At 40.6% G+C, this 27,535-nt stretch overlaps 1 protein-coding gene across 1 annotated transcript in view; it reads right to left on the reverse strand.

The window, feature by feature from the left end:
* The window catches only part of YES1 (YES proto-oncogene 1, Src family tyrosine kinase), a 69,233-nt gene that overhangs the window by 14,430 nt on the left and 27,268 nt on the right, over positions 1-27,535 (reverse strand). The window contains exons 2-8 of the mRNA XM_077810395.1: positions 19,282-19,551; positions 12,572-12,671; positions 10,815-10,913; positions 6,644-6,747; positions 6,372-6,521; positions 986-1,141; positions 152-331 (exon numbers count right to left, since the gene is read on the reverse strand). Of these exons, the coding sequence (XP_077666521.1) occupies positions 152-331; positions 986-1,141; positions 6,372-6,521; positions 6,644-6,747; positions 10,815-10,913; positions 12,572-12,671; positions 19,282-19,543 (1,051 nt within the window). The 5' untranslated portion in view covers positions 19,544-19,551. The remainder of the gene's footprint in view (positions 1-151; positions 332-985; positions 1,142-6,371; positions 6,522-6,643; positions 6,748-10,814; positions 10,914-12,571; positions 12,672-19,281; positions 19,552-27,535) is intronic.

Raw genomic sequence — 27,535 nt, forward strand, 5'->3', positions numbered from 1 at the left:
ACGTATCATATGTTAAAATCTAATCACAAATTCACATGCTGGGCTAGGTTTACACATATCAGTTTTCAACAGGAATCAAAATATACCTTTTTGGGTTACTGGGACTTTTATTAACTTTTAAACTTAGTGCCTTCTAGTTAATATCACATACCTTTTGTCATAAATTCAGTGACTATGAAGATTGGCTCCTCAGAAACAACAGCATATAGTGGAACAAGTTTATCATGTCGTAATTTCTTCATGATCTGAGCCTCCTGCAGGAAAGCTTCTGGCATCATTGTACCAGGTTTTAGTGTTTTGATTGCTACTTTTGTGGTTCCATTCCACGTTCCTAAAGAAAAAAGTACATTTTACTGCCTCAGCTACGCTTCTAAGAGGTTTTCAATTGAAACTGCTTTTATTCTTTGTTTCAATTTTTTTTTTAAAGGGGATAAAGCAGTAAGAACTATACTGAAAATTATCTTTGAATTTTACTATATATAAATATACAGAAGTACCAAATACATGTAATGAGGGCATAATTTAATTATGGAGATCTAGTAAATTACAAAACAAAATTCTTTGTGTAGTCATGTGAACAACTGAGATGGAATTATTAAAGCTCAGTTTTCAAATGAGCTTTATTCTGATTCCCCTCGTGCTTGTTGGGGTCGTCTCCTCCATTTATTACTTCTTGTTGCCACCTTTTCTCCTCCTAGCATACCCGTGATTGCCATTACCTCCTCACTCTTCCTTTATGGTGGCTGGACTGCTTCATACCTGCTAATCCCAGAGTCCTTGCTACTGGCTAAAGCTCATAATTCATGGTGTGAATTCATATCCAAAAATTACAGGAAATTTTGCATTGAAAACACTTTCCTTGACACATATCACTGCTATTAGTAATTTTGCCTTCAATTCTTCATCAGATTATCTTTCCAGACTATGATATTTTAGGTAAAAATAAATAATTGCAACAGGATAGGTGCAAATATCATACTCTTACCCATCCATACTTCCCCAAAGCATCCTTGGCCCAGCTTAACTTCTAGCCGCAAAGACTCTCTAGGAATTTCCCAGGCATCTTTTGATAGTCCCTGGGTCTGGGGTTTCACAGTTGGACACACAGTTGTTAGTTTATGACACAGGCCATCAGCATGCTCTGGATAATTGGAAAATGAAATCATTTAAGTTAAATAATATGCGAAAGACTATGATAAAAGAAAATAAAATACAAAGAATGTCTAACAAAGTTATCTGTTGCATTTTTTTTTGCCATTGCTAAAAAGAGCTTTATTAATAACAACAACAACAACAACAAAAAATAAACACACTTTCCAAAAATATCACCAGCCACATAGGGTATGTCTACATTGCAATTTTACGCCCAGGGTTGGTGGGACTTGAATCAGCTGAGCCATGTTAGAGAACTCTGGGCTTCAGCATCCACACTGATTCTTAATCCGTTAAAAGAAAAGGAGGACTTGTGGCACCTTAGAGACTAACCAATTTATTTGAGCATAAGCTATCATGAGCTACGGCTCATCCGATGAAGTGAGCTGTAGCTCACAAAAGCTTATGCTCAAATAAATTTGTTAGTCTCCAAGGTGTCACAAGTCCTCCTTTCCTTTTTGTGAATGTACACTAACACGGCTGCTACTGTGAAACCTGTCATTAATCCGTTAAGACTCTTCGCTGCAGCGTGCAAACCCAAATCAAACTGGCCATACCCCAGAGTCCCTAGCACCCTCACAAAACGTGGCTGCTCTAGCACTGTGGGAAAACTTTATTGCCCACCCTGCACGTTCCAGGAAGTTTGAACAGCCCAACACCACAGGCTACTGAGAAGACTGTCTATGCACTCCCAGCTACCAAAGCCAGCAACATGGAGGTGGCACCTTTTGAAGAACTTCTCTGGCTTGCACTTTCACTCCTGTGTCAGGAAACAGGTAGAGCATCCATGAGGCTCTGGTGGACATTTTGGGTGTTTTCGGAACCACCAAAGGCACCTGACAGGGCTTAGGATAGAGCGGGTGGAGGTCTACCCAGGCATTGTGGACTTGCGCTGGCTGATGCTGCTCAGTACACTCGGTATAGCCACTGATGCCCCCTATACAAACCGACACTTCTTGTGCAGAGCCATAAGTACAGACAGGTGGGATCACATCATTATGCAGACCTCGGATGACCAGCTGTGGGTCCCAAACTTTCTCATGAAGAAGGCTACATTTCTGGAGTTCATAAGGAGCTTGTCCTGACCCTCCAGCGTAAAGACAGGTCTGTTGCCAACCAGTTTGGTGTCGGAAAGTCGATTGTGGTTGAAGTGGTAGTGGAAGTTTCTGAGGCATTCAGACGTTTGGTTTACCCCATGTGGGCATAAAAGATAATCCTGAGGTAATTGCTGACTTTGAGAGAATGGGGTTTCCAAAGTGCACCAGAACCACTGAAGGGACTTATAGTTTGCCCTCCTCAAAAAACAGGAGTACATAAACCGCAAAGGGTTCTACTCCTTTGTTATGCATGCCCTCATGGACCACAGAAGATGATTTATGGAATGTCAACAAGAGTTGCATTGGGAAGATCATGATGCCAGGGTTTTTCGCCCATCAAGAGTCTGTATTTATGGACAGGCTGGGACACTCTTCCCATCAAATGACATGATCATAAATTGACTTATTGTCCCTACCATTATTCTGGGGAATCCTGCCATGCCCCCCACCCCTTTTGCCTTGACTTATGAAACCATACTCTGATTTCAGAGGCGCTGGCAAAAGACGGTCAGCAGGTGTACAACAGTTGTGGAATGTTCATTTGAAAATCCTGTGGAGATGTCTGTCTACAGACCCATTTGGATGTCAGGGTCATCAGTATTCTCCAAATTATTGTGATGTGCTCTTCACAATCTTTGTGAAACCAGAGGTGAGCCATTTTCCCCTAAATGGACTATGACAGTAAGAGGCCACTGAATTGGCACTCAGCCAGAAAGTGCACCTACCACAGCTGGAGCTTGATGCACCCAGGCTACAGAATTTGGGGATGGTTTGTGCTCTCACATTATGAACTTACATGACACAATGGAAGAGGGGGAACAGTACCTTTCTGAATGTGCTTGTGGATGGGTGGGGATGCGGGTCATTGATTCTGAGGGATTTCAGTGCTTGGGGAGTGGTGGGGGTTTGATTGCCATGCAGTGTATTTATGAATGACGTGACCATTTATGAAATGGGGGCCAGGGACTGATTCACAGTATGGACTGATGCAAGGAAGTGGTTGAAATATAGATTTATGTAGATAATCATATTGAGGAATGGTGTTTGCTCCGATCATGTGTTTAACTTTATTATTTTAAATACACATTGTATGATGTGATGCAGTGATAGCAACACACTTTCTTGATTAAATAAAAGCTTTATTTATAAACATGTATTAGAAAAGTACAACATTTGCCCATTGCCAGGCAGCCAACTGCCATTACCAAGCCAAACATCAATAACAGAACCTTTAAGAAAAAGCAAAACACAGAGTGCATGAACAAGTGCAAAGAGTGAAACCATCTACAAGACAGAAGCCCCTTACTGTTGCATGTTCCCTGCCCCCCCATTCTCCTTTCCTTGTTTGTCGTGCACTTGGCAGTAGGGGTGGAGGCATCCATATGGGAGGGGGTCCAATATGGAGGACTGCATGGGGTAAAATAACCCTGCCTAGCCACTGTTCATGGGGCGCAACTGCATGGGGCACCCAGCCATGGAGTTTTCCAAGCTGTTTCTGGACTGCATCACAGGGGGACTGAGGCTGTGGCGTTGGTGATGCAGCAGGAGCCACTACTCGTGATATCAGCTGCTCAAACAATTATTTCTGCTGAGGTCTGTCCTCCATCCTTATCTGCCATTCCTGTTCCAGGAACTGCGAGGCAAGCGCCTGTTCTCTCACTGAAACCCTGCCCTCAAGCTATACAGCCAGCCATTTCCTCTCACCGTGTCTCTCCTCTAGCCATAAGTTCCTCTCTGTTTATAGTACTGGACCTGCTTGTTGGCCCTGTCCAGAACTTCAACAACAAATTCATCACGGAAATGCTTCCTCTTGGAATGGTCCATGACGACACTGACCCGGGCGTCTGCTGCAGTGTGGGTGAGCTGTGGAGGTACCAGAGCCAGTAGAGGTCAAGGGGCCTGGAATAGGACAAGACACAGAGGGCTATTGTCTCAATAGCTCACTGCAGGAGCATAGAAATTGTGGAAATTCAAAGGACAAAACTTTACTTTTCCAAACTGAACTTTAATATATTGTAAGAGGAATGCTTCAGACCACAGAAGTTCCCTGGACACTGCCTGGTTAATCTCAGCTAAAGAAGTGCAGAGGCAATGATAAGTTAAAAATTCAAAGCTGTTTTTGTTTTCTAAAAATTGCAGAACTACTTGGGTTGGGGGGGAGGTGCCATCAACAGCCATGCTACAAAAGCTTTTTCTATTATTTCAGGACTTCCACATTTTGGAAGATAACAGTTGCTGTGGTGCCCAATTGGCAAAGGAGATTTTATTTCAAGGTACTGTTGGGACACCTGCAGTGTATGCACCTAAGTATTCAAATGTGTGGTGACTGAACAGCTCATCTATGAATGAAGTGGACTGGTCAGCTACTAGGGTGGCCGTGGAAAATATGCCCTTCCCCAAAATGCGACTGCCTATCTGGAGTTCCCGCTTCAGGAAAAGTTTGCAGCTATCAGCATCTGGGATTGGGTCAGAATTCATAAAGGGGACTCAACAGGATGATGTATTAGCTTTCATATGGCTTAGCCTGTATGGAAATACACAGAACTCCACAGCCAGTCTCCTTGTCTCTCCCCCCACCCCCATTTCTGGACAAAATTTCAAACCCCACTTGAATTTGGAGCAAATGAATTTTTTCACCTATGGACTGCATGGACTACCTTTAATTGAAATGGACTAGATTTGTAAATGGAACACATTCACTCCCTTTCACCCCGGCCCCATCCACCCCTCCAGATCACTGTTTTCAGGCGACTCGTTACACTGTTGAGCGGTTACAGAGCCACATACTTATAGGCCTGGCAATGTAAGGTTACTTTTAAGAAATAGAAATGCCCTAGTAAAAATTCACTTTCAAGATGTTTTTATTGTTTGCATGCCATTTTGAACTCCACATAGTGGAAGGTAGGAAAGGGTGCAGCCAAGCCACTGGTGACATAAAATCTGCCATTAGCGGATATACACAACTAGCTGGGTCCTTTAATAACTATTGCACTGGTTCATAGGATGGAAATCCCTCCTATCCCTATAGTAATACAACATTAAAATGGAGCCAGAAACTTACCAGGCCCAGGGGCAGCTTCTGTCCCTTCCGTGTCGGCTGCAGGCTCCGCAGCGGGCTGTGCCTCGGCGGGGGGACACGGAGGGGGGGTGGGGAGAAGAAATCAAACTGCTCCTTTGAGTATGGCCCCAGGATGTGCTGCTGCTTCTCCTACTGCAAAACCTCCTCAGGGACAGTTTCAGTAAGAGTCACTTCACTGTCCTCACTCGGCACCTGCTGCTGGCTCCTATCAGTCCTAATGTTGGATTCTGGGGCTAGAAGGGCGCCATTCTGGCTGACTACATCATGATGCGCTACTGTTGGCTCCATGTTCAGTGCAGTGCCCAGCATCCAGTCAAACTCCATATAAAACAGGCATGATGTTGGCAAGTTGTCCAAGGTACAGTTCTGGTTCCTGTTTTCATGTACTCAGTCTTGAGCCACTTAACCCGCTCTGGTTAATTTGCAATGCTGCCAGCTTCTTTGTTATTTGCTGGTATCTGTAGTCATTCCTGGTACCCTTACTAAAATCCACTCTTTTGCTCGCCTCGCTCTAGAGATGCACCAAAATCTGGCTGTACACCCATGACCATGAAGCAGTGCACTTTGCAAAAGACTTGTTCTGATCTGTCTCCACTGCGAACACAGAAGGCTCTCTGATGGTATGTCTGCAGCTCAGTGTTCAGAAGACAACAGACAGGTTAAACGCTGACTCATGGAGCTGCTGCACTACACCAAGGGGGGTTGCCTCCATTTCCCTGGAGTCAACAGGAGATTTTTGGGATAGAAAGGACAATGGAAGTTGTTCCATGGGATACTTTTGTCAGACTCCCAGGGTCCCGAGGTGATGTGTGTGTGTGCACGCGCGCGCTGTGTCTACATTGCAAAGTAATAGGGCTAACCTTTGGTCCCTGCTTGATTCCTAGGTCCGAGCCTGAGAGATGAGTGTGTAGACAAAAGGGGAGTTTGGGCTCAAGCCTGAGTGAGCCCATTGCAATGTAAACATACCCACGTATCATTTATTCAAATTTCTTTTCTTGTAAAAACCATTAAACTAGTATTGGACTGTAGGGACTTGAGCCTACCTGTATAGTGTTTAACCAACTTCTGTAGAGACTCAAATTGTGCTCTGGTTGTGATATAGTATCCACCACTGTCAAGTTTTCTGATTTTGTAGTGTTTCACATTATCGCCTCTGACCTCATCCCAGTCACGTATAGAAAGGGAATAAGCACCTAGAAAAAACAGTTAAAATGTTGTTTCTTACCAAAAAAAAAAAAAAAGAAAAAAAAAAGTGTACACATATGAAACAATTAACTCTTTTGCTATAGAGAGGAAGTAAGCTTAAAAAAAATACCTTTAGTGGTTTCACTCTCTCGTACTAAGAAAATACCACGTTGGTTCCCAGGATTTAAAAGTAATCTCTCTGCATCTTTCCTGCCCATCTTACCAAAATACCATCTAGAAGAAGTTAAAGAAAATATTTGATAAGGTTAGTGAAGATACTGTGGTAATAATCTGCATAAAATAGCACTATAAATTCTGCTTGTATAAGTTTCACTTAATTTTTTTTCAAATCTTAGGGGCCTTTCATAGGCCCTTACACCTAAATAGGCAGCAAGGTCTTGAGATACAGATGCAATGCTGCTTCATCATCATTACTCACATGGTGATTTATAACAGAAGGCCAAACACTAAAGCGTTTCTGCTCATAATGCAAACTCCCAAACACTGATATTCATCTAAACATAGTTCTCATAAATCTATACCACTACTAACTGTTGGACTACTGATAAGGAACAGCAGGGATTAAAGTATCTGACTTCATCCTGAACAGCAAAATCTCTGGACTGAGCTTCCATTCACTGGAAAGAAATTCTGACTTCTAAATTAACAGGCACTGTGCTAGCATATTTTACAGGTTATATTTTTCTATTCATTTCATTGAATCATAGAAATACAGGGGCTGAAAGGGACCTTGAGAAATCATCAAGTCCAGCCCCCTGCACTGAGGCAGGACCAAGTAAACCTACACCATCCCTGACAGGTATTTGTCCCACCTATTCTTAAAAACCTCCAGTGATGAAGGTTTCACAGTGTCCCTTGGGTGCCTATTCCAGATCTTATCGACCTTATAGTTTGAAAGTTTTTTCTAATATCTAACTTAAAACTCTCTTGCTTCAGATTAAGTTCATTACTTTTTGTCCTGTTTTCAGTGGACAGGGAGAACAACTGGTCAGGTTTCCTAAAGCTTAATCATTTTTGGTGCTCTCCACTGGATTCTCTCCAGTTTATTCACATTTTTCCTGAAGTGTGGCACTCAGAACTGGACACAGTACTTCAGCTGAGGCCTCACCAGTGCGGAGTAGAGAGGGATGGATAATTACCGTATATACTCGTTCATAAGCCAAATATTTTTGGTAAAAAAGTGATGCATCAAAGAGCAGAGGTCGGCTTATAAATGGGTCTACACCAAAATTTGATTTTAAACTCTATGAAATCATTGAATTGAATATCTAATACATTGTCGTTTTGTTTACCTGGAGCGTCTGCAGGCATGGAGCACATCAGTTCCTTGTGGCCGCGCACTTCCCACAGCTCCCATTGGCTGGGAATGGCGAACCGTGGCCACAAGGAACTGAGGGGCTCCATGCCTAGACGCTCCAGGTAAACAAAACGTCCTGACCTGCCAGCGGCTTACCCTGATGGGCTGGGAGCCAAAAAGTTTGCCAACCCCTGAAATATAGGGTCGACTTATGAAAGGGTCATACAGTTTTTACTATTTTTACCTATCCATTTTGGGGGGTAGGCTTATAAATGAACGGGCTAATGAACGAGTATATATGGTAACTCCTGTGTCTTACATATGACAGTCCTGTTAATACACCTCAGAATAATATTAGCTTTTTTCACAAATGTATCACATTGTTGACTCATTCAATTTGTGATCAACTATAATGCATTATATCCTTATCAGCATTACTACCTCCCTAGCCACTTATTCCCCTTTTTGTAGTTGTGCATTTGATTTTGCCGTCTAAGTGAAATACTTTGCACTTGTCTTTATTGAAGCTCATCTTGTTGCTTTCCGACCAACTCCAATTTGTCAAGGTCATTTTGAATTCTAATCCTATCCTCCAAAATGCTTGCAACCCCTCCCGGCTTGGCGTGATCCGCAAATTTTACAAGTATGTTCTCCACAAGTCACTAATGAAAATATGAATAGCACTGGACCCAGGACTGACCCCTGCAGGACCCCACTAGATACACCCTCCCAGTTTGACAGTGAACCATTGATAATTACTCTTTTCATACGGTCTTTCAACCAGCTCTGTACCTACCTTATAGTAATTTCATCTAGACCACATCACTAGTTTGCTTATTAGAAATGTAATGTGGAACCGTGACAAAAACCTTATTAAAATCAAGACATAGCACATCTAGTGCTTCCCCCATCCACTAGGTCAGTAACCCGTCTAAGAAGGAAATTAAGTTGGTTTGGCATGATTTATTCTTGACAAATCCATGGCTGGCTCTTCCTTACAACCCTATTATCCTACAGGTGCTCACAAATTGATTAAATAATTTGTCCCATAATTTGTATATATTAATATAGAAAAAGAAGCCTCCCTCTGTAAGCTGTAGGTTCCTCTGATGTGTTAACACAACATAACAAAACCCAGGATCAAACCTAACACCTTCCTCTGACCTTCCTCAGAGACTGGGCAAGGAGGTCAGAGTGGTGTTAGCACTGGGCAAGGAGGTCAGAGTTAAGGCTCCTTTACACTGCCAGAGTGGTGTAAAGGAGCCTTATTGTGAAGGACATTTTTACACCTGTTTTATACTCCTGGGGGAATTCACTATGAACAATGGAAACAATTCACTAAGCAGGCAGGCTGCTACATTCTACTCTGCCTGAGGGGACAGAGCCTTCCCCAAACCTACCTCCTCAGAAACACCCCAAAGCCTTGCCCCTCCACACTGAACATGCTGCAACAGTGAGCAAGAAGGACAGAGTGTATCTCTAACTACCCAGCCCCATTGCCCTGGCAGTTATTTACATCTCTGCTGGCTGTTCTGGGCACTCAAACTGATCTTCCTGAACTGCTGGAGAAGGGTGTGTGACCACTCTTGCAGCTTCCTTTTGCTTCCCCATCAGAAATAATTTTTCTGCGGGGAAGCAAAGGGAAGCTGCAAGAGCGGGGAATAATTTTTCTGCGGGGAAGCAAAGAAATCTACGGGGGCCATGAATTCTGTGCATGCCCAGTGATGCAGAGTTCCCCCAAGAGTAACTCTTTGGGCAACGTCTCACTTCTAGAAACAATCCCCAAAACTTGGATATATCAGCACTAGCATCTCCATTGATGCTACTGCTTGGCCATCACAGGTGCAGCACTGCAGTCGTAGTAATTCAATTAGGAATTTTAAATATTACTTTTTTGGTTATATAGAGCAGCATTTTGTAAGCAGCTGAAAGATTTAATTTTTAAGAACAAATGCTTGTCTCTCTCTGATGCAGCTGCTATTCAATATTAAAGGGCCAGGTAGTGGCAGCAGAAGCAGTAGTGATATACTGAAGTCTCAGACTGAGATTCAGGAAGCAAGCTGGGAATTGGGCTTCTTTCCCAGAAGTGCAGTGAGATGTGTGAAGAAAAGGACTGGAAGAGTCCTGACCACATAACAGGGCAATGAAAGCTGGGAAACACTCCCACTGCTAGCATTGTGGAGGCAAAGGCAGCAGAGCTCTGTAAGTCTTAACGCAATAATTAGGTACCCACTACCTAGCAAACAAGCACTACCTGAGACATCTCAGAATCCCTAAAGAAACTTCAGGTGATTCCTTAACTACTACATTAAAGATTATGGGCTGTGTCTGTCCTCAATTGTAAGAAGTGCTGGCAGTAAAAATGGTAATGTTGCCTCAATTCTCACTGATCTTTGGGGATGCTGAGCAATTTTCTGTCCCCTCACACAGATCTGTCCCAGAGATTTGGAGGAATCAATGGCTTTAAACCCTGAACAGCTTTGGAATGCCATCCGTGTAAAATGTTTGCTTAGAACTTTGAGTTCACTCACTATCAGGGTGATGGAGCCTGTTGGGTTTGCCCACCTAGTTAACAAACAACATTTTATCAACTGCATTCCAAAGTGTGCATATCTTGATTGAGAAACAGATGGCTGTTAGATGTAAGCAATAACACATTGAAGGGTATGTATACCAATTCAGTTATCTTCACACTCAGATATACTCAGGTTTTTAAACACAAACACACACATATAAACAATCTCATACGTATTAATGCATTCCATTAAAAAGTCACATATCTATACTTGTTACTATTTAAGTAGTATTCCCATCCATTAATTAGTGAGAAGTATCATATTCATACTTTCCCGAATTAAATGTTATCTTGCTACTCTGAAACCTGCTACTTATATGGCACTGTAGTAAATTAGTTCCTACGTATAATTCTTTGGTTGTAAATTATGGGCAAAAGTGACTGACAAAAGACTGAATAATGCCTTACTCTTCTGCCTGAATGGAGTCTGCAGGAGCTACATAATTGCTCGGGATGTAGCCAGTCTTTCCTGTAGCAATGGATCTTGCTTCCCACCAGTCTCCTTCCCTGAAATGCAATAGCAATTATCTCTAAATTGCATAAACTCTTACAACGTGATGTATTATCATCCACAAATATTCAACTCAGATCAAATTTTAGCCAATGCAAAATTAAATTTAGAGGACAATCATCCCAACTAGAATGCAGTACCTGCCAGTAAATTTTTCACTTCATCATAAGCTGCATGTGTACATCTTAATTTCATTTCATATTTTAAAACAGAAATATGTACAAGAGAAAGGCATTTACTGACATATAAGGTGTAGAGTAATAGACTGCTTTGTTATATGATTATTAAGTAAAGATATTGGCGTTCCAGTTATATATTGCAAAGTTAAATTTTTAGGAAGGTTTTTTAGAAGTGCCTTCTAATCACTTTCATACATTTCAGACAAATATTTGCCACTGTTGACAATCTGGAAAAAATGGCACCTCGTGATGAACAGGATTAAAAAAACGCTAAAAGAAAAAGAAACCTGATGAATGCATTTATAATGTTGTAGAAAACTGTCAACTATAGATAAGCAAATTAAGAGATGTTCCAGTGCTAGCACACTTTATGGCAATTTAGAGCATCTCAGAGTGCTTTCTCCATCCTTTAATTACCAGTTTTTAGACAAGGAACAAAATCCCAATTACTCAAGTCAATAGCAAAAGCTCCCCATTGACTTGTGTGAGGACAGGACTTCACCCAAAGAGTTTAAGTGATTTGTCCAAGGTCACAAACCAAATCTGTGACTGCGTAGGGAATGGAACCCAATTCTCTAGTCCTTTTCTGTTGAATCCAGATCTTTAAGTACTGTTATGTAGCTACCACAGCAGGCTGCCTTTATGTACACACTGAGCTATAAGGGAGGGACAAAGAAAATAAATAAAATTGTGTACAAATTTTAGATTAGAGAATTATATGAATTCAGCATATTGTCACATGTAGTTCTAGGATTGCCAACCCTCCAGGATTGTCTTGGAGTCTCCAGGAATTAAAGATTAATCTTTAATTGAATATTATGTCATGTAATAAAACCTGCAGGAATACGTTCAACCAAGATTGGCAACCCTGTGATTCAAAGGAGGGATCTGAATCCATATCTCCCAGGCGAGTGCCTTAATCACCAGGCTACAGATTTTCCGCCCTCTTTGGCCCAATGAATATTTAAGTATTACACAAGTGGAACAACTTCAACTGAAGTGGTTGAGAGCAGCCCACCCCAGAAAATCCTATAGCCCATTGGCTAGGATGCTCACCTGGGAGGGGGAGATCGGAATCCTTGCTCCAGAGTTGAGATTCAAACTTGGGTCTCCCACTTCCAGGCAAGTGCCGCAAACACTGAACTAAAAAGGTCAGAACGCCTTCCCCCCCCCCCCCATTTGTGGATGACACAAATTGGGCTTTTCCAGTTTGCTGACAAATTCAAATTATTTTCAGAATTAAACCAAGTATTTTTCTCTGAATTTTGGTTTGCTGGCCAAATTGGAAAAAAAAAATTAAATTTACCCAGCTCTAATTAGCATGTTAATGTAGTCCTCTTAAGCCCATATTTATGGAGCTTTGTAAATCAAGTGAAAACCTGTCTACTCTTTGTTGAAAAATCTTAAAGGTATCTTGAAGGTATTTATTTCCATAGTAACACTAATTATAGAAGTCTCTGACAGAAAATACTTACGTGTTGTTTATTATCTGGAACCGTTCACCCTTCTTAAACGAAAGATCATCTGTAGTTCTAGCTTCATAATCATATAAGGCCACAAAAACAGTTACACCACCTTATGAAAAGAAAAAGGCATATCATATAGCAATACCACTAAGATTAATTTTTTTAAAAAGCAGTCTATGACAGCAGCTAATCAATTTTGCTTTGAAAACAAACAAAATGTTCTCTGCATACTAGATCCTGTCAAGATGCAAAAGCTGACTTATCAATAGACTGGCTAAGTTCTTTTCATTAAGAGGGAATTTACATAAAGAGAATCCTCAGATAAGGTGAGTTGAGTTATAAAAAGAAAATGCAAACAAGATTACAGCAGTTCACTAGAGAATCAAGAGTGGTACTTCCAGTCAGACCATATACAGGGCTTACTATACACAAGACATCAAGAATGATAAAACTCAAAAGAGTTGCTTTTTAAAAATATATTCTAAAGAAGGAACATAAAATAGATTCAAAAGCCATCATCATATTTAAGTTTTTAACTTACATTTTTATAAATTAAACTAGTTTTATGGCAGAGCATCTCCAGACATTACACCATGGATTCTCCACTTTTCTGGAACTAAATATCAAGATCTGTGCATGGGATTAACCGGACAAGAGGCCAATTCCAGAGGGGACAAAACATTTTCATTCTATTATGCTTTAAAAAAAGGTCCTCACTATAGCATAATTCCACACAGTAGTAAAACATACATGTTATCTCCCAGCCATAAAAAGCAGGAAGGGAGACTGGTGTTGAGGATGACACACAGCTGCATCACCCTTGGGGGAATGCTGAATAAGATTTTTCTTAAGAGAAGTGAGCTTACTGCATCAATCCATTTGAAATTTGCTCCTCCAAGCCTTTCTAGCCAGTTATTCCAAGCATGGGGACTGTTAACGTGTCTGTCCTTTGAGTGAGGTGTGAGAAGTGGTAAGGCAACACACTGTCTTGCCCTAAAAGATACTTGGCTAAACAATGACACAGGAGGGATGTGATAAGAGTCTACAAATATTTGAAAGGTGTAAAACACCAAGGAGGAATAGGAATAGAAGCAGAAGCAATTGGATGAAATTGAGAATGGAAAATTTCAGATGGACTATCAGTAAAGACCTTTCTCAGATCTATTACTGAGGAACAGTCTCGAGGGAGTTCTAAGCGCCACTGTTTCGCACATTTAAAACTAAGTACAAACATTTTGTAGGATGAGAGGCTATATGACCCAAAACGTCTTTTTCATCTCAAATTTCTACTATTGGTATGTCCTGAAGGCAGAGATCAAAGTTGCTAGGAGGCATTCAGCTAAATTCGTGGAAGACCTCTTGTTAGATCATTCATGAAATCAAATCAAGTCAACATTATGAGAAAGAAGCAAAACTGAAAATTAAATTTACAGTCATGAAAGGATTTAAAAAGAACTACAACAACCTAGACTACAAAGAATTTAGCCTCTTATGAATAGAGAATTGGCCACGGCTTGCCCAAGAAATAGAGCACGCTGTCTGAATTTTTCCAGAAGTTGAAGGATGGTGCATAAAACAAATGACATCAACATGATTTTCATCAGTTTTGCCTGGTAACCACTCGCTTAGTCTGAAGTCAAGGTGATGCACCAAATAATGAAAATGGCAAGAATGCACACTTTAAACACATTCACACAAATATACAACTGATGCTCAAACATAAGGAAACAAGCTGTATCTGATTATATTTTAAGCTTCAACATCTGACAAAAGTGAATACTCTAGAGTTCCATTATGACAGATGCGTTGATTGCTTACCAGCCAGCCAACACGTTTCATGATCAACTGTACAATTTATCGCAACTAGGAAGTTATTAATTCAGTTAAACTACACAATACTAACCAAAATAACAGAATAATGCATGCAAATGCAAACCGCACAGCAAAAGAAGTTATTTACCAATGCTGTTCTTTGACCGTTGCCCTGGCAGTGAATACATGGAAACCTCTTTCAGAAGGCATCTCTGCTGGGTAGGCGCATGAGCAACCAAACATTGAATCATACATCAGATACCCAGATCTATATAAAGGAATGTGCTCCTCCACAACCGCCTCAGTTCCTTCTCCTGAACTGTTAAATTCTCATGACATGTATGTCTACATAGTATTTTGGAGCCTGTGGGAGCAAGACTCCGAGCCTCAGTTGATGGACTCAGGCCGGTGGGAAAATAGCTCGATAGACAGCACTTTGAAGTTGTGGCTCAGGATGGAGCTTGGACTCTGAAGCCTATACAGCCTTCTGAGGGGGATCTTATGCCTGCAGGAATTGGCAGTCTAGCTAAGATGCCACATAGTTCTGTGCACCTCATATTCTACTGAGGAAGACCCTATTTAGATCTAAGTTTTCCCGGACTAGAGCTGGTCACAAAATGGACTTCCCCATCCTGTGAAAAATTGAGACTTTGGAAAAAAAAATTCATTCTGAATTAGGATAAAAAGCCAAAATTTAAACATTTTTACATACATGAAATCAAGAAAAAAGTTTTGGTTCAATCAGAATGTTTCCTTCAATAAATCTGAAACATTTCATTCATAATTCATTCATTCATTCAACAATTTTTTTTATAGAAAATAAATTTTGAAGTAAAAAAAAATTGAAACGTTTTCTTCTGAGAATGTCAAAATAGAACACTGACATTTAGAGAGAAAAAATATCAAAATTTCCCCCCAAACGGAACGTTCATATATGATTTTGTGAAAAATTTCAATGTTGTCAATATGGCATTTTTCTGATGGAAAAACTATTTCACTGAAGATTTTCTGACTTTCTCCCAGACATCTTTCCCATAAGCGACAAAGAGCCTGTCTTCTCTAAATAGAAAAACATTCTTTTATCATCTGAATTGTGCAAATTACCTGCCTAGGATGGGAATAGGTCTGGGAAAGACAGGGAGGGGCATATACCAGCTGAGGTGGAAATCCAATACCACTTTAGGAATAACACTTGGGTGGGGTATCATGATCACTTTTTCTCTGTGGATCACAATAGAAAGTGGCATAGTTATTAAGGTCTGTAGTTGACTTATTTTCCAAGAAGAGGCTATGGCAATTAGAAAAGCAGCCTTTACAAGACTCACTCTAGGGAAATTTCCCTGAGAGGTTCGAAGGAAAGGCATATATTGGTTTCATAAAGTTCCTTGGTAGAGGCTGAATGCATTGATCAGGACTTAAAAAATAAAAATAAAAAATCCAGCAACAGTGGATTGAAAAATGTAAGTCTGCTTCAACACATTGATAGTAAGCAGAGGGGATGTTAGGTGTGCTTCGAGAGGCTACACACAGGTCTAAGCACTTTATACAGAAGACAGGCCAGAATTACAGCAAATTTTAGACTAAGATGGAATCAAATCTTTATTAGGCAACATTTTCAATCTTGGATGTAATTTTTGCCTTGATTGGGTTAGAACTGTCTGCATTTTGTCATCAGGAGTGGTCAGTAGTGGATGGGATATTATCCTCTGTGTTGCAAGCTGCCCATTTTAAGGCTGATAATCTTGAGGGAGAGGCAATAAGGATCAGCTCTAGGAAACAGTAACAATGTTGGTGCGGATTTAGGGGGGCTACAAGGCTATGTCTACACTACCACAGTAAGTCGACCCAAGTTACACGACTCCAGGTACTTGAATAATGTAGCTGGAGTCGACGTAGCTTAGGTCAACTTACTGCAGTGTCTACACCGTGTTGGGTTGATGGGATAGTGTCTCTCGTTGACTTACCTTACTCTTCTCGTTCGGCGTGGAGTACTGGGGTCAACTGGAGAGCAATCTGTGGTTGATTTGGTGGGTCTTCACCAGACCCACTAAATCGATTCCTGGTGCATCTATCTCCAGAGCATCGATACAGCGGTAGTGTAGACACAGACAAAGCAAATCTCATCCTTGGGCTATCTGATCTTCCAAGACGACTCTGAGAAACAGATATTTTGAAGGAAGGCACACAAGAGCTATGAACACCATCTCATTAGGAACGTGTCTGATAGGGATTTCTAGACTCTTCCAGCTCTGGTACAATACAAGAGGTATTTTGTGTTTGCTCTGGAAGTGAAGAGGTTGATATCTGGGTGGTCCCATTCTGGAAGAGGACATTGGTTAGTTTGTTTTAGAGACCACTCTTGCCAGATTTATGTCTGTCTGCTTAGCGAGTCTCCGCCTATGTGTTTTCTTCTCTTGCTAGGTGGAGAACTGAATAGATATGATGTTTTATGTATCACAGCTACAGCTTCCTCACCTCCAAGGAGAGGCTCAGTGATTGCACACTTCTGTTTACATTGCCTGTCAGGACGTGTAATACTTTGATGTTGCAGTGATGGGACGAAAGACCTTCAGGGCACAGCATACGGCCCTGAGTTATCGGATGTTTACACAGAGCGTCAACTGCCATGTGTTTCAGTGGCCAAGTACTTTGAGTTTTTGGTAATGTGCACCCCAGCCTAGACTAGACTCATTAGTGATCTCTCAGAGTTTGAAGATGATTATTAACCTTAAGATTCTGTCATGGGTATTTTTAGTAAAAGACAGGTACAGGTCATGGGTAATAAACAAAAATTCACAGAAGCCTGCAACCCATCCCTGTCTTTTACTAAAAATAGTCTGGGGGACAAGGGGGAAACAAAGAGTTCTGCCCGGGTTTGCACCTGCTCCAGCCCCATCACTGCTCCAGCCCTAGCGGGGGCTGACCCAACTCAGGCTAGCTGCCACTCCGCTGACAGCTTCAGCAGCCCAGGGGACTGAAAGTTGCTCCAGTCCTGCCTGAGAAGTCCCAGAGGTCCCAGAAAGTCACGGAATCTGTGACCCCATGACAGAATTGTATCCTTAAAGACTGCCTTCCATAAATGATAGCCAGTTATCACTGGTGGATTCACAGGTGGCTAATGAGATGGACCTAGGATCCACAGATCCTGTAACAATTGGGGCAGACATTTCCCAATGGATGGGGCAGATCTGGACTGTGGAGTCGGGCTGCAGTGCATTCTTTCCTCCTTTCCCATTTCCTGTTGTCTTTGATGGATCTCAAAATACGGGGGTCCTTGTCACAAGGTCCTTTTCCGTATTGGTCGGTCTAGGGCTTGGGTTTTCCGTGAGTTTATGTCAATACTGCACTTCTTCATGTTGGCTCTGAGGACACCTTTGAAGTGCTTTTTTTGCCCACCCCTCGTCTGTTGGCGATGGTCCAATTATGAGAACATGACCTGCTTTGGGAGATGATTTTCCGGCATTCAAAGAACATGACCAGCCCAATGGAATTGGTGGTAGGTGATCATAGATTCAATGCTGGAGGTTTTGGCTTGGGAAAGAACACTAATGTTGGTGCATTGGTCATCCCACTTGATTCAGAAGTTCTTCTGGAGGCACCATTGATAGTATCGTTGAAGAATCTTGAAGCGTCTACTGTACGTGACCCAGGTTTCGGCACCATATGATGCATTGTAGGTGGTGTTGAATTTCCTCACCAATGTCAGCTCTCTGTAACAGTTAGCTACCAAGGTAAAGGAAGTGATTGACATTATTCCTGGGGGAATTCTGTGCCATTGTGCGCATGCAGAATTCATATGCTCTGCTGATTTTTTTTTCTCCACAGAAAATACATTTTGTCAGAAAGGCGCTGCAGTTATGTCTTTTTCCCACCAGGGGCTGCTGTGGCACCAGAACAGCAGCCGCTGGCTCACCACTCACTGGCCATAGCAGTTAGCAGCCAGTAGGGAGGAGGAGGAGAGGTTGTGTTCCTCAAAGCTCCCTGCCTGGGGGGCCAGATGAGGAGGCAAGAGAATATGGGGGCACAGACTGAGCGGGACACACAGGGCTACTGGGGGGTCCACCCAAACGGAACGGGGTTCAGAAGGGCTCGTGGCAGGACAGACTGGAGCAGGGGATGAATGGGAGTCGGGGTGCAGGGCCACATGGGGATGGGGGCTGGAGGTGCAGGGCCACACAGGGACAGGGAGGACGCATGGCGCAGCGCCACATGGGAACAGGGACAGATGTGTTTGACTGGTTGGGAGAGGCTAGGCTCAGCCAGGGTCTGATGGGAAGGCTCCCCAACTCCCTAACAATCCCTTTTCCCCTCATCCCCATTCACACAAAAAAATTGTTCCATGCTTCTCCCATCCACACCCAATCCCTCTTCAGGTTCACTCTCAAGGCTCCTTCCCCAGCAATTACTTCCCTCTTTCTCAGCTCCTCCATTATCCAGCTCCCCCAAGCCTTTGCACTGCTCCTGAGGAGTGCGGGAAATACATTTCTATATTGTAGGTTAAATAAATTATTACTCAAAGTTCTGTATTAATATTCCTCGTAAGAAATCTTTTGTCAAAAAACACTTCCTGAATCTTTTTTGTTGTCTGTATTATTACATTTTGAATCATTCCCCCAAATTTCAAGGTCATTATTCCATACATGTATCTTTGATGTCTCAGACTCACGAATACAGTCTTACTTGCTCCTGTTACTGCCTTGGATTTCCATTGATGTTCTCTTTGCTGTACTCTTTGGAATGATATCCACTGAATTACCACGTGAATGGTAAAGACCTTGAAAAGCAGAAGCCCTTAGAAAAGTGTTCTGTTTTGGCCATGTAAGTTTTCCTGTGTTGTATGGCACTATAACATTTACTAGACGAGACTGTCAAAAGATAAAAATTAAATTATTTTACATAAATCTCACCTGTTAAACTATTAGGATACGGACTTGGCACAGCTGAAAACGAGGAAGAGGCTCCTCCAAAGGGTGTCATCCCTGAAGGTCCTCCAAATGGAGTCATGGAATGACTGTTAAAGTTAACTGATGGTCCCTTTATCGCAGGCGACTGTGTTGCTTGAGAATCTGATCCATAATGGCTGATGTGGGAACTAACAAGTTCTGGAGGGTTATCAGTTCTATATTTCATAGCTGGACCTTTGTCCTCTTTGCTTTTAATGCACCCCATAGTTGCTTCTGTAGAGGGAAAAAAAATCATCTCACCGTTGATATATAGTTAATGTAGAAAACATGATAAAGGCTTATTATAAATACTGATTAAGTACTGCTTAAAAATTAAAAAGAAGGTGGTAGTTGGTTTTACAGCCACAAAAACTGCTGAAATTTCAATAGATAAAGGCTGGAGAAAATAGTTAAGTTAGCTTGCTAGCATACCTGGATTACAAATACTAATGAAAAAAGTTTTCTGGATGGAAATCTGTAGAATTCATAGAATCGACAGAAACGTATTTTTCCCCCGAAGTACTACAGTACCCTGACAGCCCTTAACAAGAACAGTATTTGGATATTCATCATTATGATTGCTCCCTGGGCTGTAAATTCTAAGGAGACAGAAAAAGTAGGAAGATGGGTAATGGAAAGATTAGAGCAGCGGGAAGACTTTTATATGAGAAGAGACTGAACTTAAACCTCCATTCCGGAGGTGTTCATAACTTCTGGAGGTTCTACTGTGTGCTAGCTGGAGCACTGATCTGACATGACAATTCCAGAGATAAGAATTCTGTCTTAACTTCAGAAGTGGAAGTCTCCTTGAACATGAAATAATTAGCCGTCCACATCACTGAGAAATTTAGAGAAAATGACTGAAATCAGTAACAAATTGGAAGCATTTAATAAAAAAAAAAATAGTCTCTTTTCATTGACATCTATGGTTAATATTGCATGAATCTTTCTTCCATAGGTGGTCAAATAAGTATGAACACTGGAGTTCTTCCTTCAAGTAATTAATTGTCCACATTTTTTCTTTGCAATCATCACTGATCTCTTCAATCATTAGATATTTGCATCTGGAACAAACTTAAGTTCTAATCATTGCCCCAATACATCTACTTTCAAATATTTTTTTTCAGGTTGTGTGTCTTATTTCTCTTTTCATCTGGTCATTAAAATATTAAAGACACTTTTCATTTTCTTAAAAATGAACTCTCAGGCCCTGAAATGGACCATGAACACATGGCAGAGGAAGCACACAAAACTATGTTCTCATTTCAATGCACATAATTCCTATACATCAATATAAGAATATTCACCATATCACTTGGTCTCTAACATCTGTGGTACTGTACTAGCTAAGAGAAAGAAAGATCCAAACTAGCTGAATTGTTGCAGCCTGCAAGTATCGTTTAAAAATTCTGCAGGGATGAACAAAACAAAAATATCATGGAAATGCCAGAATTTGTCCAAGGAGGTTTTTTTTTTAAATTAATTATAGTTAACCCATATCTGTTGGGAATGTCTAAATGTTATTAGAACCACCAAGTAAAGGATCACATAAATGCATGATTTCAAGAGAAGTTAATGGAGTTTAGCTGTTTAAAAACACCTTACAAAAGAAATCCTGTAATATAGATCTGGAAGGCTCCTAACAGGTAACTCCTAATTAAGTTTAATCCAACGATAAACACCTATTTATAACCTCTCTACTACATCTGGAAAATTGAATCCAGTAGGATATGAACCACCATATTTTGTCTGTCTGGATTCTCAGTGTGGTTTGTTGCCTAATCCTGAGGCCTACCCCTTTTAGTAGACAATTTCCATTGCAAATTTTTTTTAAAGTGTACAGTATGAACTGTACTGCCTTTGTGAAAGTGTGTTTTCCTAGCAGTACTTAACAAAATGATGTATTATCTGGCTTGTAGTTATAAAGTCATACAAAGTCAGAGCTTCAAGAAGACAAATACATGAGCATTATTTATTAAAACAAAAATAATGTGGATTAAATAAAGACGGCAGAAGGAAAAGCTGCTGCATCCTCAAAACATACTGTGCCACTAAATATCTGTCAGAGATATTCTGTCAAGTTTTGTACTCTATCTTTAACATCTGGCTAACAAGCTAATGAGACTTCAGGATTTAAAAAAAAAAAAAAGTTTGCTTGACCTAGTAAAACCTGCTGGATTCTCTCCAGAGCACTTGTACATTTGGCCGAATGTACAGTGTAAATGTTAATGTATGTTGTAGTGATTATAAATAGTTTCTGTGACAAGCCTCATTAATTAAAATAGTGGCTAGTAGTGAAAAGTACCATCATGTTATATTTGAACAGACTGCAGAAAGATACTTATTGAGGATTTGAATTCATATTCAAGGAATGCAGTAGATCCCCCTGCCTTTTGGTTCACTGTTAAGGTAATCTTCTTTCTGAGGTTTAAGAGATTAACAATAGATATTCAATTGGCACTTCAAGGAAAAGCCACATTCAGACACAAACAGCCAAAGAAAATCCAAGAGCTCTACTTTAAAAATCACATACTCCCCCCTTTAAAAACACAAAACAGAAAATAACAAAAGCCCATGTTTTAAAAAGATAAAAACATACATGAAGACTTTCTATAACGTATTGTGGGGGGAAGGAGGGTTAGGGAAGTTGGAGAGAGAAACAATAGGCTTTTCTGAGTGTTTAGCTTTGTAATGCATTACTAGAGAAAGGAAAAATCCTAAACAGCTGGTCTGTAATGTGGGGATTGGTTATTATAGTACAGTATGTGTTACTAAAAATGTATATAACCAGAGCAGCTTCCAACAAGTATTTAACACTTCTTTTCCGCTACCAGAGACAATACAAAATAGTTATACGAACGATGTGTTTCCCAGTTAATTTATGCCACCCCTTCCAGGGGCAATAAGACCAAGGTCATTTTACAGACGAGATAAACAGACATGTAGAAGGAGGAACAAGATCTTTTGAAGATCTTTATAACTGCATAAATAAAAACTTGGCCCAAGTTATGTTTATACGCGAAACCAACATCGTTCACTAGGCTTCACAGAAATCTAACTAAGGATAAAGGCTTGACAGACTCCCAACACTTGGCTCCTTGGAGATAAGAGATGAATACCTGCGATCCCATGGTACTGAATTGGGAATCAAGTGCCAGTTTTCCAGGAAACTATGTTCTGAAGGAAATGGACTAAAAACGTAGATGTCCAATTCTGCTCTCTAACTGGAAAGGGGCCCCAATTAGAATGTTGTCAAAAAAAAAAAAAAAAAAAAGAGAAACTGGCTGTGGGGAGGAAAGAGATTTTCAGGTAAGCCTCCCTGAGGGCCAACAGAAGAAAAACTGTACTAGGAGACAGTTGACAAATGAGATTTTTGAGTTTCCATATTGAATTTTGCCCTTTTGACTGATCTGTCCAAATGGTTCGGGTCAAAGATAGTTTTGATGCTTTGCAAATACTTGGGAACTTGACGGTGGAAGATGGAGTATCCCTCGGTCTCTGTCCAAAGTGGAGTAGTTTGAGAGGCTAAAAATATAAAGGCTATTTCTCCATCTTCTATTTTCTGACTTCTGCTTTGTTAGATTACAAAACGTTGGGCCAGGGGAAAACCAATTTATCTGTAGGTCTGAGTGATTGATGCTATTGCATAGACCTTGCTGATTATCTCTGTCACCTACCTGTTCAAAGAAGGTGTGATTTCCTAGTTTGAAGAACTGATGAGAGCCACCATATCTCCAGGAATGCACTGGGACAAGAAGCACTCCAAGTTTTTGTGACAGAACGTCTGTACAACTAGTCTGTTTTTCCCATTTCAAATTTTCTGTGTGGTCTGAGTCTTGTCTACAGAATCTAGCAGGGAAGGAGTCACAAAAGGAATGCCTGCTTTTTTATTGTTTTTCATTCCTTCTTCCAATAGTAGAATCTTCCTGAAAATATCTTTTGTTTCAAGAACTGCTTTTCCATTGGTTTGCTAAAACACTTGGCTCCCAGAGTGCTTCAAAAGAGGCCATATTTGATTTAAGGCTTGTACCAAAAGTATCTTGGGAAGGGCTCATTTTTACATCTTTAGGACTGATGGATAAAACTTCTGACTGAATCATTTAAGGCCAATATGGCCAGAGCAAAGCAGGCTGAAAAGCCCTCAGAACAGCTGTTTCAATTTTTCCATAAGGTGGATTCTACCCTGCAGTCTGTGAGGTTTTTTGGGCAAAAAGTCATCTTTGGTTTCCAAGGCTTCAGAGAATTACTGAGCATTCAGTGGGCTGGCAACTGCTGTATGCATGTTGGAAAGAGTAATGAAAGCAGATTTTTTTTTTCAATTAATGTGGGTGCCACGCTGAATTTTTATAATGTGAGAACCTCTTAAGTTTGGTTCACTTGTGCCTGCTCTGATTTGATAACATTCTTCTCCTTAGGATCAAGGAGAATGCAGAGTTCCCTCTTAGAAGCCATACCAAAAAAGAATTTTGTTGTTGAATTTCTTACTTTCCTCCTGATTCATCATACACTCGGATATCTCTTATGGAGTGTGATTCTGAAGCGGTCCAGAGGGAAGCCTTTTTTTGGGTCTCTTTCTTTCCTCTTTCTTTGTTACAGTCTGAGCACTTACCATTCTCTGATGACAAGTGTGAAGAGAACTTTTGTTTATACATTTCTCTTTTTCAGAGTGCCTAGAACTCCTCTCTCCCCATCTTAATAACAGACTGGCTCTATGGTGTCAATACTTAATTCTCTCTCTTTTTTATGGACACGAAGTTCCAAATTAGTGTTAAAGGAAAAAGTCTTGCTATTAAAATTCTGTGTGATTATAAAAATAGAATATTTTTTACAATTCAAAATGTCACTAATATTCTGCAGGTTAGTTCAGTGGATTTTCAAGCTTTAAGCTTGAAGCTTCTGATTGTTTAAGTAAACAAGTAACCTGAATGTGTCTGAGTGGAGACTCCTTGCTTACTGTACTGGGCAAACACAGTGGAACAACAGGTGGTTTCAGATGGTAGTAGTTAAAACTGATTTAATAAAGGTAGGAGGGTGGTGCAGATTAAAAGAATGAGAGAAATCAAAGATCCCCGCTAAGAATGGCTAAAAACCGATGCTCCTAATCCTGGTTAAAAGGTTATGCTCTATTATAACATTCTACTAATTCCATCTAAAGGGTATGTGTTTGGATATGAAAGGTATTGCCTTTGCTATAAAACGTGAAGAACATACACATAAGAAATGCATACTTCAAAGGATAAACGAATTGTTTCTAGTCTTCACAAAACTGGCATAATCTTTTGTCTTTACTTGAATTACATCACATGTATTATTTAATACAATTTATCTAAAACTGGCAAATCATGAAATTTTCTAATTTCACTGTGACCAACCCATGAAATTTTAGACCATTCATTTACAGGGTATCTTCATCAAAATTAATTATAACAACATTAGCATAATGCAACAACCACTTTAAATCTCCAATCTATTGTTATGCAGCTGAGAATGTCATTGGTTGTAAATAATGACTTGGTGAGAGGGAAGGAGTGAAGACAGTGAGATAGGAGCATAAAAGAAGCCAGTGAAACAATGGACAGAATTTAACTACCAGAAGGTCTGTGATTAGTACAACTAGTACTAAAGAGTGGTTCTATAATGAAAAGTTACTGGAAAAACAGCACTGTTGGCTCCGTTGTTTTGTGTCACTCAGATCAAAATCTGTTTAGTTTAACAGCAATACATATTTTCCCCCTTCTTTACTGATAGCACTGTAAAACCAACCAGTAAGAGGTTCCACATGCCAAATACTGTCCTCAACAGGGTTGCACAAGTAATTAAGGTCAGAATTTGGTGCTGCAGTTGGAATTTAGTTGATTTCACTGACTATACAGACACTAGAATAAAACCCAGCAGTCTCCCAATGCACTGCAGCAACTGAAGAGAAGCACAAATACAGAACTCTGAAAAGATCAAGGGAATAAACCAGTTATGTAAGAAGAAAGTGCCTTTTATATTAACAGTACATTTTTAAAAAGTTTTTTGATGGGAAAGTTGTCCGCAAAGATTGATATAGTTATAAATTGTGTTTCTTAATTGCTCAGATGCCATCACTTCTATTAAAGTTAGCTTTCTGTATAAAACAATTTTCAGTAAAGATTTGTAAACTGGTTAAACCTTCCTAAATAAATAGTTTTAAAAAGTTAAGCAGATGAACATATTATACCTGTCCTCAACCAGCTTGCAGTTCCTTCAGAAATTAAATTTCATGTTTCTGCCAAAGATGGTTCTTGAGGGTGACTGATTTTCTCAATAAAGAGCCAGTTTCTTGACTAACAAGGACCTTTTGAGGGTGCAGGGTCCAGTCCAATCCTGAATATCTACACAGAAATTTTTAGTCCCACAGCCCGAGCCCCGTGAGCCCAAGTCAACTGACCTGGGCCAGCTGCGGCCATGCCACAGGTCTTTTATCCCTGTATAGATGTACCCTAAAAGATACTTGCCACACAAGGTAAGCCCTACTACCTGACCCCAAGGTCCTATGGGATTGTAGTTTCAAGGAGCAGAGGGAGAAAAAGGTCTATTTTCACACCAAAAAGAAGCGGAACTAGGGAATGACAAGAGCTGGGTGAAGCAGAGATCGGTAGGGAGGACTGGGAGTCCCTCTTCAGACTGCACTCTCCTCTTTTTGCCTGGTGCCTGACCTACAGGATCCACTACTTGCTCACTGCTTACCTTGGGAGGTGAACGGTTTCTGGACGGGTCTTCCTTCATTTCAGGGGAAGGCAAAGGTCCCAAGCAGTACACTGAAGAAAATGACCCAATCACAGATGGCTCCATGGAAGCTACAGCGTCTGGTGCTCCTCCTAAAGTTACTGTCTATTTATATTGTGGTTGTGCCTAGATGCCCCAACCACAATCAGGGCCCCACTGTGCTAGGTGCCATACATACGTATAGCAAGAAATAGCCCCTGCCTTGGAGTTTACAAATCTAAAATGGACAAGTCAGACAAACGGTGAGACAAAGGAAGTATTATCCCCATTTTACAGATGGAAAATGGAGGCATAGATAGATTAGGGACTTGTTTGTATACATGGGAAAATTATATCAGTATGAGTTAATGCATGAATTTGAACCAATAGTGAAATTGTTATAACCTTACTGTGTAGACACATTTTTTCTGGTATGAGTGCCTTGGACAGAACACTGGACTGGAACTCAGGAGTCCTTGACCACTGGCCTGCTGGGTGACGTGGGTAAATTACTGCACCTGCCTGTGCTTCAGTTTCCCTATCTGTAAAATGGAGATAATGATGCTGACCTCCTTTGTAAAGCTCTTTGAGATAGTGCTTTTCATTAGTAGATAAGAGCTAGATATCACTGTTTTTATTTTACTCAGTTTATCTGATACCATTTAGGAAGGGGTTTAAGCTACTAGAATAAGTGGTTCCATAAAGGGAAAGGAGGAATGGCTATACTGATTAATCATATGGGTAAAACTGGCAAAACTTTCCCATGTAGACAAGCTCTTAGTGACTTATCCAGAGTCACACAGGAAGTCTTTTGCAGAATCAAGAATTGAACCCAGATCTCCTAAGTCCCACTCACTTCACTAGAAAGACAAGCCTCCCTTTCTGCACTCCTGTTGCTGCCATTAGTGTACTCCACTTCAGTCAGGAGCTGCCTATCCAGTGTGAGGTAACTGAAGACTGGGGGAGAAAGCACAGGTTTCCAAGAGGAGGTGATGCAGTAGATACAAAACTGCTCAACAGCTAGGATTGAGTTGCCTGAACTGGAGCCAAAAATCTAGGCAGAAAAAAATTCAAGTAACTTTAGGGGTTACTTGCAACAACAGATACAAAGTTTTCAAATTAGATTTTCATCGTTAAGTTGTTGGTGTCCCTTTCAAGGTTCTCTAGAAGTCAGCATATTGTTTATATTCAAGAAGTGAAAAAAATATATATTAACTATGCTCTTGGGTACATCCTAAAAAACCCCCACCCAAACCACATGAAATTGTACTTGATGCTGATGATTCATTTTCCTTACTCCAACAGCCAAGAATCCAAGAGATTTTTTACTAAAACTACAGTTTGCAAAAAGAAATTTTCTGTACAGCAGACATGTGAACCAGAGTATGAAGGAATAATTTTTAAAATAAAAATGTAAATTCATGTCTCAGGAGTGAGATGTATTTTGTGGTGCAGCATAACGTCATCACATGAAATCTTCTAAGAT

The sequence above is a fragment of the Eretmochelys imbricata genome, chromosome 2 (assembly GCF_965152235.1).
Source record: "Eretmochelys imbricata isolate rEreImb1 chromosome 2, rEreImb1.hap1, whole genome shotgun sequence".
In the NCBI taxonomy this organism is placed as follows: domain Eukaryota; kingdom Metazoa; phylum Chordata; order Testudines; family Cheloniidae; genus Eretmochelys; species Eretmochelys imbricata.